Consider the following 13134-nt stretch of genomic DNA (forward strand, 5'->3'; position numbering starts at 1 on the left):
GATCTTACGTACGGGGGTTGGTTATACAAGGCGAAGGTGTTAGCGCCCTTCATATCTATGGTATTCCACAGGAACCTTTTTAAAAATCTGTGTTAAAAATGAGTTGTGTGCGAAAGAAAGAGTTTTGTTTGATTTTAAAATTATGTTCGGGAAGACATTACATCTTGTGCCTACATACCTCCTCAGTGCAATGGAGAAGTTAAAGCAAATGTAGTTCCACTTTAGGGGAAAAGTTTTTCTAAAACTGGATAGACAGTTTAACGTCGTAGAAGAGAATACTCAGCCAATTATCTTGAACATGAAAAGAAATAAACCCTTTGCATCACAAATGAAAGAAGGGCTTCAACTTGGATAAATCAACAAGTATGCCACTAACTTCTTCAAGTGGAAAAGGTTTTATCATATCAATCAATATCAAGACTTTTGGGGATTTACATCTCACCACAATAATTAATCATGTCAAAACTTTGAACGAAAAGCCAACAAGGGCAAAAGATATTTTTAAAGAAAGGTTTTAGAAGAATTTGCAAACATAAGAAGGTTTTGGAAAAAAGGGACAAGATTTTGAAAATCTAAGAAGGGGGAGATGAAGGGATTATCCTAAGACATAAAGTAAAAGCTAAGGAGAGAACGTTCTAACCAAATAAGAAGCCAACACTTGACGTTAAGAGTCAATGTAGATTTCCCATCCTTTGGACTACCATAACTAAGCAAACACAATACCAACTAGGAATTCAGATGAACTTGATATCTTCATATACAACTTGCACAAAGCCTTGGAAATACACCATGAGAGCTTGAGGCACAACTTGGACAGAGTAACAACTGTGTTCAGATGAATTCTTTATCACAATGCCTTGGAATTAACCATCAAGGACTTTCAAAGAATCACCTGCATACACAAAGAGAAATAACCCAATTCCTTGGAGTAAACTCCAAGGATTTCTAGACAAATAGAATATAATCACAATAACAAGATCTCAGATGAATATCCAAAGTGCTAAGGTCAAGATCCTAATTCTAAGTCCATAGATCCACCCTCCAAGCTCAGAGTATGCTAACCAAAGTCCAAGTCCACATTAAGTCATTTAAGGATTCAAGTTTGATTATTAGTGTTTTAGGCATAAAATAAAGTATGGTCCAAGTGGACAAAAGAAAAATATCATAAGCATAAACATATGTCCAAGTGGACAAAAGAAAAATTGCATAAATATAAGCATATGTCCAAGTGGACAAGGGAAAAATTGCATAAACATAAAAATGATAATGAATGAGAAATGGTAAAATAAAAGCATAAAGCATACAAATAAATGATAATATAATAAAGAGCATAAAGTAAAGTTAATTGTTAATTGTCAATTGTTAGTAATTGGTGATCAATGGTGAGTTAATGATTAACTTGGGTTCAAAGTCAATGAAACTCATCAAAAGATTGATAGAATCAAAGCAACTACACGATAAGTTTTCAAAAGTCTTGAACCAATTGTCATACAATCTCTGCCATTTTGATCTTTTCCTTTTAAGGGACAAAATGTAGCGCTATGTTAAGCAATTTCCAAGTAACTTATATAGAAGTCACCCTACAACGAGGCCGGTCAATAACAATTTGAGTGCTAATGCATGCGAGAGAAACGATATGTAGATAGTTTTCCGAAAGCGATGCCACACAAAAAGAAAAGAGGTAACAGTCTAATCTTCATCAAGAACTCGAAAGAATTCCAATAATATCGAATATTTTCATCGAACAAAACAAAAGATATGAAGAAAAGAAAGAATCACATTAAAGGTTCCTTCCATCTTCAAGTTCAATCACTTAATATTGTGAATTAAAGCACTTAACATATCATTAAATCAAAGCACCGAAAATGAATTGAATAATTCACTTTATGATAGATTTGAATTAAATAATATTTATCGAACTTCATCAACACCCTAAGTCCATTGAATTCGAAGAGGAATAAGACCTCTAAATTTGCAATTCAAAGTAAATATCAAAAGAAAAAAATAGAAGAAGAAGAATTACCAAAAACAAAGTTAAAAAAGGCAAAAAAAACAGCATTCTGTCAGCATGAAATCGATTTACCGAGGGAAATGAATTTCACCAAAAGCATTTTCAAAATCTATGCAAAAAAACAGCAGGGAAATCAATTTACTCCAAAGGGAAATCAATTTCCCCTGTGCATTTTTCAGAAAAAACAACATCTAAAGGGAGAAATCTTTGCTCAAACATATTATCAAACACCTTATGATCTTGATTGCACTTGTGCACGAAAATATCACCAAGTCACAAGCAAATAGCACCAAAGTAACACCAAGGATGTTGCACACACAATCAAAAAAGAATCACATCTTGAAGGATGAAAATGGATATAGAGATTTACCAATTTTTGCACAAACTTCATATCAACTTCAAGAACAACCACCAAATGACTTGATCTACCAACAACTGATGAAGAAAAAGTGAATGGATGAAAGGTTAGCTCAAAGATTAGTAAGCTTCAATGAAAAGCTTACTAACTTTATGAAAATGAGCTTTGGGTGAAATGGGTTTTGGATGTTAGAACATGAAATGTTCTGATCAATATTTCTAGTTTTAATGATAACATTATATATGAATTTTGTATAAGACAATGTGGTACTCTAATTATTCACGTTTTCCATTTCAGGAAAAGTCTAAAAGAATATGCACTAAATCAGTATTCAGAAGCTTTGATCCAGAAGATCTGGATGACTTCATCAGAACATGGTCTGGAAGACATCAGAATATGGTCTTGAGAATATCAGAACATGGTCTTGAAGGCATCAGAAGATGACAATCAGAAGCAAGGCTCTGAAGATCTAATGGTATCACGGTACAAAGAACTTCCAAAGTCTGATGACTGAAGTTGCATCTGCACCAACGCTGACTCTGAAATACAACGTCATTCTAATAGGATGAGTTCAGAAGCAAGTACAAGATAAAAAGACTACGACGTCAAATCTATCTGACTGACAAAAGGAACGTTAGAAGCTACAACAGGCAAAGTCAGCAAGAGCAGTTGAAGCATGGCTCGAGGTAGTTGACAAAAGAGTGAAACATTAAATGCAACAGTGTACTATTCACGCAAAGCATTAAATGCTACTCAAAGGTCACATTTCTCACTGCCTATATAAGAGAAGTTCTAATGCTGAAGCAGCTAACAACGCTCGCTCTAAGTAACATTACGCTGCCAAATTAACTCCAAATGTTATCACACAAAAACAACAAAGAAACTTCATCTTCAACCTCACAAGTTTTAATATCTTAGTGAGTGTTAGAAATTAATCTTGAGAGAAAAATCACTTGGTGATTATAGCTTATTAAGAAGCACTTTATACTCTTGTATTATTGTTTACTTTTGTAAAAGGAAATTCCTAGAGTGATCATGTTATTATCTGTATACTCTAGAAGAATTATAAGTTGTCTAAGTGGAAAACCATTGTAATCAAGGTTGATTAGTGGATTAAATCCTCGGTTGAGGTAAATCACTCTGTAAGGGGTGGACAGGAGTAGTTTAGTTAACAACGAACCAGGATAAAAATATTTGTGTGATTATTTTTATCTGCCATTTTTAGAAACAACCCTTATTCAATCCCCCCTTTTCTAAGTGTTTTTCACTCCTTCAATTGGCATCAGAGCGCCGGTTCTAGGTGCAAACACTTAACAGTGTTAGAGAAAAGATTCAGGAAGAAAAACACCCTATGACAAATTCTACTCCAACACCTACTATTACTGAACAAAGCAACAATGGTAACTCTGGATTTAATGGATTCAATAGACCACCAGTATTTGATGGTGAGAACTTTGAATATTGGAAAGATGGACTTGAAAGTTACTTTCTATGCCAAGATGGTGATTTGTGGGATCTAGTGTTGGATGGTTACAAACATCCAGTAACTACTCAAGGAGTCAAGCTCACAAGACAGACTATGAGTGATGATCAAAAGAAATAGTACAAAAATCACCAGAAAGAAAGAACTATATTGTTAAATGCCATTTCACATGCTGAGTATGAGATGATCACAAATAGAGAAACTGCTCATGACATCTTTGAATCTCTGAAGATTACTCATCAAGGAAATGCACAAGTCAAGGAGACAACAACTCTGACTCTCATCCAGAAGTATGAAGCCTTCAGAATGGAAGATGATGAAAACATTGAAGCAATGTTCTCCAGATTCCAGACTCTGACTGCTGGATTGAGAGGTCTCTACAAGGGATACACAAAAGCTGGTCATGTTAAGAAGATAATCAGAAGTCTACCCAAAAGATGGGGACCAATGGTTACAACATTCAAGATTGAAAAGAACTTGAATGAAGTATCTCTTGAGGAGCTTATAAGTGGTCTTAGGAGTCATGAGATTGAGCTAGATGCAAATGAGCCTCAGAAGAAAGGTGAGTCTATTGCTTTAAAATCTAAAAATAAACATTGTGCTAACGCTTTTCAGGCAGAAGAAGAAGGATCTGACGAGTTAGAGTCAGAAGAAAAAGATGAACTGTCTCTCTTATCCAGAAGGGTGAATCATCTCTGGAAGAGCAAGCAGAGAAGATTCAAGCACTTCAAGAAACCTGAAAAGGGAGAATCTTCTGAACCTAGAAGATCTGGCAAGAAGAAGGTAGTGTGCTATGAATGCAAAGAGTCTGGACACTTCAAGAATGAATGTCCTAAGCTTCAGAGGGAAAAGCCTAGAAAGAAGTTTGAAAAGAAGAAAGGCATGATGGCTACATGGGATGAATCTGATTCATCTGATTAAGAGTCAGACTCTAAAGATGAGGAAGCCAACATAGCACTCATGGCAACAATTGATGCTGAAGAAGAATCTACTTCTGATTCAGACTCTGAAGAGGTATTTTGTGAACTCACTAGAGAAGACCTAGTATCTAGCTTATCAGAACTTCTAGAAGTCAAGAGTAAACTTACTCTTAATACTAAAAGCTCAAAGAGATTTTTGCATCTGAAACTAAGATATTTGAAATAGAAAACTCTGAGCTAAAAGAAAAAGTTTTAAAATTAACTAAAGATGTTTAAACTCTGAAACCATCTTCAAGCTCAGACACGTCTATTCCAAGCACTAACAATATTCTGAAAGAATATGACTTGAGCTTCAGAAAGTTCTTATCTAGAGGTATAGGCAGAAGTCAGTTAGCCTTTATGATTTATGGTGTTAGTGGAAACGAAAGGATAGGTGTAGGTTTTGTGGGAGAAATCCCATATAAACTTGAACCTGTTGATGAAATGATCATTAAATACAAACCTTTGTATAAACAATTAAAGTATGGTCATTCTCATGATATCAAACACACATCACACTCTAAAAGTTTCCATATCACACACACAAAGAAACATGCTGTTGCACATTCTGGAAAATCTTATGTAAAATCTCAGTTCAATCAGAACATGAGAAGGACTAACCCCAAAGGACCCAAAAGAATGTGGGTACCTAAGGATAAGATAATTCATGTTGCAGATCTCCTTCACACCGCAAAAGACAAATATGTCATGGTACTAGAAGGGAAAAATCATAGGCTCAGGATCCATATGTATTGGTAATTCTCCCTTTATAATGAATGTTCTTTTAGTAGATGGATTAGCTCATAACTTATTGTCCATAAGTCAATTAAGTGACAATGGTTATGACACAATCTTTAATCAAATGTCTTGTAGAGCTGTTAGTCAGAAGGATGGCTCAATCCTATTTACAGGCAAAAGAAAGAACAACATTTATAAGATTGATCTTTCAGATCTTAAGAACCAACAGATTACTTGCCTTCTGTCTATTAACGAAGAGCAGTGGGTCTGGCACAGAAGATTGGGTCATGCTAGTTTGAGAAAGATTTCTTAGATTAACAAACTCAATCTGGTCAGAGGACTCCCTAATCTGAAATATAAATCAGATGCTCTTTGTGAAGCATGTCAGAAAAGGAAGTTTTCAAAACCTGCGTTTAAATCTAAAAATGTTGTTTCCTCTTCTAGGCCTTTAGGATCTGCACATTAATCTGTTTGGCCCAGTCAAAACATCATAAATCAGAGGCAAGAAATATGGATTGGTCATTGTAAATGGCTACAGCAGATGGACATGGGTAAAGTTCTTAAAACACAAGGATGAGTCATATTTTGTGTTCTTTGACTTCTGTAATCAGAGTCAATCTGAAAAGGAATGCAAAATCATAAAAGTCAGAAGTGATCATGGTGGTGAATTTGAGAGCAGATTCTTTGAAATTTATTTCAAAGAAAATGGTATTGCCCATGATTTCTCTTGTCCTAGAACTCCACAACAAAATGGAGTTGTAGAACGAAAGAATAGGACTCTCTAAGAAATGGCCAGAACCATGATCAATGAGACTAATATGGCTAAGCATTTCTGGGCAGAAGCAATAAACACTGCGTGTTATATTCAGAATAGAATCTCTATCAGACCTATTCTAAATAAGACTCCTTATGAATTGTGGAAGAACAGAAAGCCCAACATTTCATATTTCCATCCATTTGGATGTTTTTGTTAAATTCTGAATACTAAAGATCATCTGAACAAGTTTGATTCCAAAGCTCAGAAGTGTTTCCTTCTTGGATATTCTGAACGCTCTAAGGGCTATAGAGTATACAATACTGAAACTCTGATAGTAGAGGAATCAATCAATATCAGATTTAATGATAAGCTTGGCATTGAAAAGCCAAAGCAGATTGAGAATTTTGCAGATATAGATATCTCTAACTCAGATCATGAAGAGATCAGAGGAAAGGAAGCATCTGAAGATCAAGTTGCAGCCTCTTTAGTGAATCTCAGAATATCTGAAGAGCCAACACTCAGAAGATCTTCAAGAATACACTCTGCTCATCCAGAAGATGTTATTATTGGAAAGAAAGATGATCCCATCAGAACAAGAGCATTCCTAAAGAACAACGCAATGTAAATTTGGTTTAGTGTCTTTGATTGAGCCAACTTCTGTTGATCAAGCTCTGGAAGATGCTGATTGGATAATTGCTATGCAAGAAGAGTTAAATCAGTTTACAAGGAATGATGTTTGGGATTTTGTTCCAACACCCAAAGGATTCAATATTATTGGAACAATATGGGTATTCAGAAACAAGCTACATGAGAAAGGTGAAGTTGTCAGAAACAAAGCCAGACAGGTTGCTCAGGGCTATAGTCAACAAGATGGAATTGACTATACTGAAACCATTGCACCAGTGGCCAAGTTAGAATCTATTAGATTGTTAATTTCTTTTGCCACTCAGAATAACATCATTCTGTATCAGATGGATGTTAAGAGTGCCTTTTTAAATGGTTATATAGATGAAGAAGTATATGTCCACCAACCTCCTGGTTTTGAAGACTCTAAGTCTCCAGAACATGTTTCTTAACTAAAGAAATCATTATACGAATTGAAGCAAGCTCCCAGAGCTTGGTATGAAAGATTAAGTTCGTTCCTTCTGGATAATGGTTTCACAAGAGGAAAAGTAGACACAACTCTCTTCTATAAAACATATAAAAAGGATATTTTAATTTGTCAGATTTATGTTGATGATATTATTTTTGGAACAACTAATGCTACACTTGGAAAGGAGTTTGCTAAGTCTATGCAGGCAGAATTTGAGATGAGCATGATGGGAGAACTCAAGTATTTCTTAGGCATTCAGATCAATCAAACTACTAAAGTAACTTCTGAAGAAGTTCAGATTATCTGAAAGCAAAGAAGTAAAAACACCAATGCATCCAACTTGTGTTTTAGGTAAGGATGAGGTAAGCAAGAAGGTAAATCAGAAGATCTACAGAGGTATGATAGGATCTCTTCTCTATCTGACTGCCTCTAGACCTGATATTTTATTCAGTGTTTGCTTGTGTGCTAGATTCCAATCAGATCCTAGAGAAACTCACTTAATTGCTATTAAGAGAATTCTTAGGTATCTGAAAGGTACTACTAGTGTTAGTTTAGTCTACAGAAGATCTGAAGAATACAACTTAGTAGGATATTGTGATGCTAATTACGCTGGAGATAGAGTTGAAAGGAAAAGTACTTCTGGAAGCTGTCAGTTTCTTGGAAGTAACCTAATCTCCTGGTACAACAAGAAGCAAGCAACAATTGCACTCTCTACAATAGAAGCAGAATATGTAGCTGCTGCTGGATGTAGTACACAGATGCTCTGGATGAAAATTCAGCTAGAAGATTATCAGATATATGAGAGTAACATTCCTATACTCTATGATAATGCTTCTGCTATCTGTTTATCTAAAAATCCTATTTTATATTCTAAAGCTAAACATATAGAGATTAAACATCACTTTATTAGGGACTATGTTCAGAAGGGTGTTGTAATACGGTGAACTGACTTTAAAGAAATGTCGCGGTAAGCAAGAGTCGCCACCGACTTTTATTTTATCCAATTGGAAAGGCTAAAAGAACAGGAAAAGACCTTTTGAAAGATTTTGAGTTCGGGGGGTAAGTTATACAAAGGGAAGGTGTAAGGCACCCTTTGTATCCATGGTTATCCATGGGCTCTTAATTGCTTAGCTCACTTTTGAATTGTTTTGAAATGTTTGAAAAAGATTGAGAAAAAGTTTGAATAAGAACTTTACCTTGTAAATAAGCGTAGTCTTTTTGAATTTGATTTGAAAAGAGTAGGAAAAAGATTTTGAATTTAGAGCAAGCAATTAGTAGCAACTACCCTAAGTTTGAAAGATCGTTCTTTTAGCTTTTCGGGCGGAAGGGTCTATCCATACCATGAGAAGGCAGGAAGTCTTTCAATTGGATGTTTAAGGGTCATCGAGAATAATCGTTCGCCATAAGACTGTCCCATGCCATAAAGAGGGCAGGTAGTCTAAGGGAAGGATATAATAGTCATTTTATCTTTTTAGGCATCATGTGAGGATACCTTAGCAATTGGGACCATCATTTTTATAAGGCAGCTTTGAGGGAGTTTCAATAACTTTAAAGGCAACATTGCTTTAGGTATCCTCGGAATCGAGGGACTTGACTATTTAGTACACTTAGAGGCAACAGGCAACAGGAAACAAAGGCAACAAGAGGGATTACCCTAAAGGTGTGTGGGTGCAACAATCACGTGGTTAATTTCGATGACATTTATCTTGTAATTAGTGATCTAAGTTATTTAGCAACCTTGCACTCCCTAAGATTACTAACCACAGCAATTAATATTACGGAAATTAAAGACAGAAAATAAATTCCTACGCTATTACAATAAACACCTGCGGGGAAGGGGAATTACAATAAAAACCTGTAGGGGAATGCAGAAATTAAAAAGCGGAAAGTAAAGGTAGAAAATAAGAAAGAACAACATCTTTAGCCTTGATCTTCCTCGAACCTTCGATTGACTCTGAACATCTAAGAATTAAACGGACAACAACAGGGGTGAGTGTAGGAGAGATTCATTGACGGTTGACACAAATCCTAATTTAAGTAATAAGGCAAAATAACAGTAAAATAATATTTAAATAAAAAAAGATCAGAACTTAGCTTTTCAATTGATATAGTGCGTAGTCGGAGGATTTTTTTATTAACCCTAAAAATTAAACACAAAGAAAAAAAATGGTTGGTGCATTAAAAGATCAACAATAAGGGTTAGCAAGACAATTAGTGAATTTTTTATGGTGATAAATTATAAATCTTGAGGGTTAATGAACAAACCTAAAAATACAGTGATTAGTGATCATGATAAAATAAGGGTTTAAGGCATAATATAAATTAAATTAGCCCCAAAAAATTAAATTATTACACTAAAATAATTATTATTGTAAAATAAATTTCAACGTTATGAGAAAAACGAGTTTCTGATTAAATAAACTCAATGGTTATGAAATCATTTTTTTAAAAACTAAAATGTTTATATAAAATAAGTTTGATGAAAATATAATAAAAAAAATAAAAAGGTGTGAATACAAGACCACACTCACAAAGATGTTTTTGATTCATGGCAAACTCCACAAGCAAACAAGCAATAAGGCACCAGCAGAAGAAAGCAAGGAAAAGCAAGTATCGGCCGCTCAAGACAAAGCAGGTCGACCTGCTCTGTATCTAGGTCGACTCAGTATACGCAAAACAAGAAGGATTCAGAAAAACAACAGATAGGTCGACCTAAACTGGTGAAATTTACACATCCTACTGTTAGGTCGACCCACACAACAACTAGGTCGACCTAAACTGAAGAAATGTCTCCAAAACGTATCTCAACAGGATTCTGGTCGACCTAAGCCTTCAATAGGTCGACCTAACTGGAAGCAAATTTCTCCAGAATTAATTCAGCTCTGTTAGGTCGACCTAAGCACTACAAGAAGTCGACCTAGTTGATCAAAAGTGCCAAAATTTGTTGATCTGCTATGCTCCAACTGATCAGCTCTCATATATATCATCTAAGGTTCATTATTGCAGCTCTTAACACCAACAACTAAAAGATACACAAAGGCTTCTCATCTTCGATCATCGACACAACTCCAACACAACTACACACAATCATTTTTACGTTGAGGGTTTGCGTTCAAGATCGATAACGTCCATGGAACGGAATTGAAGATTCCTAGTGGGTGAAGATTTGTGGGGTTTTTTGGTGAATAAAATCTGAGGGTTTTGTCCTCCAAGATTGGTGAATTTTGGGGGTTTTTATCAAGAGGCTTCATCAAGGATCCAGCTGAGTGTGAAGATTGAAGAACAAGTGTTCAAGCAATTCAAGACACTGCAGAAAGGGATCAAAGTGAAGCTCTTGGAAGACCTTGATCTGGCTCAAGATTAAGGGAAAAAAAGATTCAAAGGATCCACGAATTTGGTTTATTGTTTATCGCTTTGTTATCTTCTTTGTATAAACTACTTTCAACATTAATGGAAGATTTCCCAATTTCAGTTTGGAATTGGGGGCAGACGTAGTCGTAGCGAGGACGATCGACGAACTGCCGAAACAAATATCGTGTTCTTGTCGCTTTTATCTTTTCATTTACGTTCTGTTCATATTTGGTTATAATTGCAAATTGATCAACGATTCGAGTGTTAAAATTGTGAATTAAGAACTTGTATAAACATCACAATTCATCACACATTGAATCACCATCAATTTGATCATTATCACCAAGTGTTTGTGCTTTTGCTTCTTTCATTATTACTGCATTGCAAATCAAAGTTTATCAAATCAGAAGTTAATCGATTTTCTATAGTGAAACATATTGATTCGATAACATATCATTTCATTTTTAATCTCAATTATTTTGTGGTTTTATCACATATACAACCCTTGCAATATCGGTCCGGAATAGACGCAAGTCGATTCAGAACCGCTTTAGCTTTAGTTCGAAATAATTCCGAAAAACTCTGAGAGATCTATTCCTGTAATTTTCCTTGCAACAGGAATAAGTATCCTGTCATAGACAGGGACCCAAAAAAGAACACCTAACACTTCAAAGGTTGAGAGGGAAGCTGGGGATAATTTGAAGGAACCAATATATAAGTGCATCATAGTTCCTTGCTCCACAAACAATGTTGACATCTGGGCGTAGACAGCAGAGAATATTATGCCAGTAGCCCAAATTGGAAGCATGCGAATCAAGATTTTAAATTCTTCCACTTGTGTCACAGTGCAAAGCCTCCATGGATTAGAATAGTCACCGCTTCTGTTCTCTGAATCAGACACTACAGCTGCTTTATCAAAATACCTTAATTTAAACACCAAAAAAAAACGGAGTTTTATAAGGTATATGAATATCCTTTAGTCATTATTAACATTAATATTATTAGTACTAGTAGTAAGCATAAAAACATTAAGAATGTGAAACTTCAAAATTTTGCATACAATTTCTACTTGCAGTAACATATTCAACAAGAAAAATGTTACCTCATATCATCATGATGCATCAGTTTGCGACTTCCTTCGACTCCTGGCTTGTCACGCGTCTCATATAGGAGACTACTATCCTCCGGCACAACCAAATTCCACTTTCGGACAGATGCTATCAAAACCTGGCACATACTTGTAAGAGGGCTACCCTTTGGTTTTTGAAACCTGTATAGAGAGGTACCTAAAAAGAAACTCTCTAGGATGCCAAAACAATGAGGGGCATGCATCCAAGCATATCTAAAGCTACTTCCCAATCAACATTGGACATTGTCCTTGGCCTGTGATTACTAGGGGCATGTCGCCCATGGTTCACATCTCATAAAGTCCTCGCGAGGCGAATCTTTCGAAAGTCCCCACTAGCAGGGGCAAATCTATGCAAGTCCAGTTTGACATCTTGATCAATGCTCAGTGGTGTGTCCTAATCAGTACAAGTCCAGGGACGACCGTTACTATAATACTGGGGGAAATTTTCAAGACACCCATGTCTTCCCACAGAAACGGGTTCACAAGATCATATCCCCACAGAGTAATTATTAAGAAGATATCTTCAAATGTTCTCGGCCCGACAAAGACTTAGTCCCTCAACGGAGTTTACATCTTCGACACTGCCAGTTCCCCGACACTTTTCAATTCTCCAAACAGGGTTACTCGTCTCTCTTATCCCCAGTCAGGGTACATCAAGAGCAATCATTTCAAATGGCCATCCCCAAGCAGGAATCATTAATCCCCAGCTAAGCATCTTCAAAACAAGATCAGACAACAAAATCACAATGACACAGAGATCTATTTTCTCAATCAAGACAGGATAAATCATATTCATATCATAAACATATTCATACAGTGCATACATTACTTCATGATAAACATACAAGTTTCTCATTTATTTTCAGAGACTCGTCACATAATACATGCATCATGACATTGCATGAAGACTAACTTTACTTTTTCAGGATACAAGTACAAGCAGATGAACAAAATCTCCAATTTTCAAAGATGTAATTCTATCATCACGAACGGTGTAGACACGATCATTTTCAAAGATCTAATTCAGATACTACGAACGGTACTGACATGGTCAACGCTCAAAGATCTAATTCTATCATCACGAACGGTGTAGACACGATCATTTTCAAAGATCTAATTCAGATACTACGAACGGTACTGACACGGTCAACGCTCAAAGATCTAATTCTATCATCACGAACGGTGTAGACACGATCATTTTCAAAGATCTAATTCAGTTACTACGAATGGCACTGACACGATCGACTCTCAGAGA

The 13134-nt window shown here is 35.7% G+C and overlaps 1 protein-coding gene across 1 annotated transcript; it reads right to left on the reverse strand.

The window, feature by feature from the left end:
* Positions 1–888: 888 nt before the first annotated feature.
* Positions 889–12044, reverse strand: LOC131604913 (protein NRT1/ PTR FAMILY 8.3-like). The gene is made up of 3 exons (XM_058877328.1): positions 11853–12044; positions 11332–11673; positions 889–892 (listed from the first exon to the last, which is right to left on the reverse strand). Exons 1-3 carry the CDS (start codon positions 11984–11986, stop codon positions 889–891), a joined length of 480 nt encoding a protein of 159 aa, XP_058733311.1. The 5' UTR covers positions 11987–12044.
* Positions 12045–13134: the final 1090 nt, after the last annotated feature.

Source organism: Vicia villosa, linkage group LG5, assembly GCF_029867415.1.
Source record: "Vicia villosa cultivar HV-30 ecotype Madison, WI linkage group LG5, Vvil1.0, whole genome shotgun sequence".
NCBI classification, from domain to species: Eukaryota; Viridiplantae; Streptophyta; class Magnoliopsida; order Fabales; family Fabaceae; genus Vicia; species Vicia villosa.

Coding starts and splice junctions, on each gene's coding strand:
- LOC131604913 (XM_058877328.1), bottom strand. CDS start 11,986: ATGTGCCAGGTTTTGATAGCATCTGTCCGAAAGTGGAATTTGGTTGTG. Junction 11,674..11,852: donor ATGCATCATGATGATATGAG/GTAACATTTTTC, acceptor GTTTAAATTAAG/GTATTTTGATAAAGCAGCTG.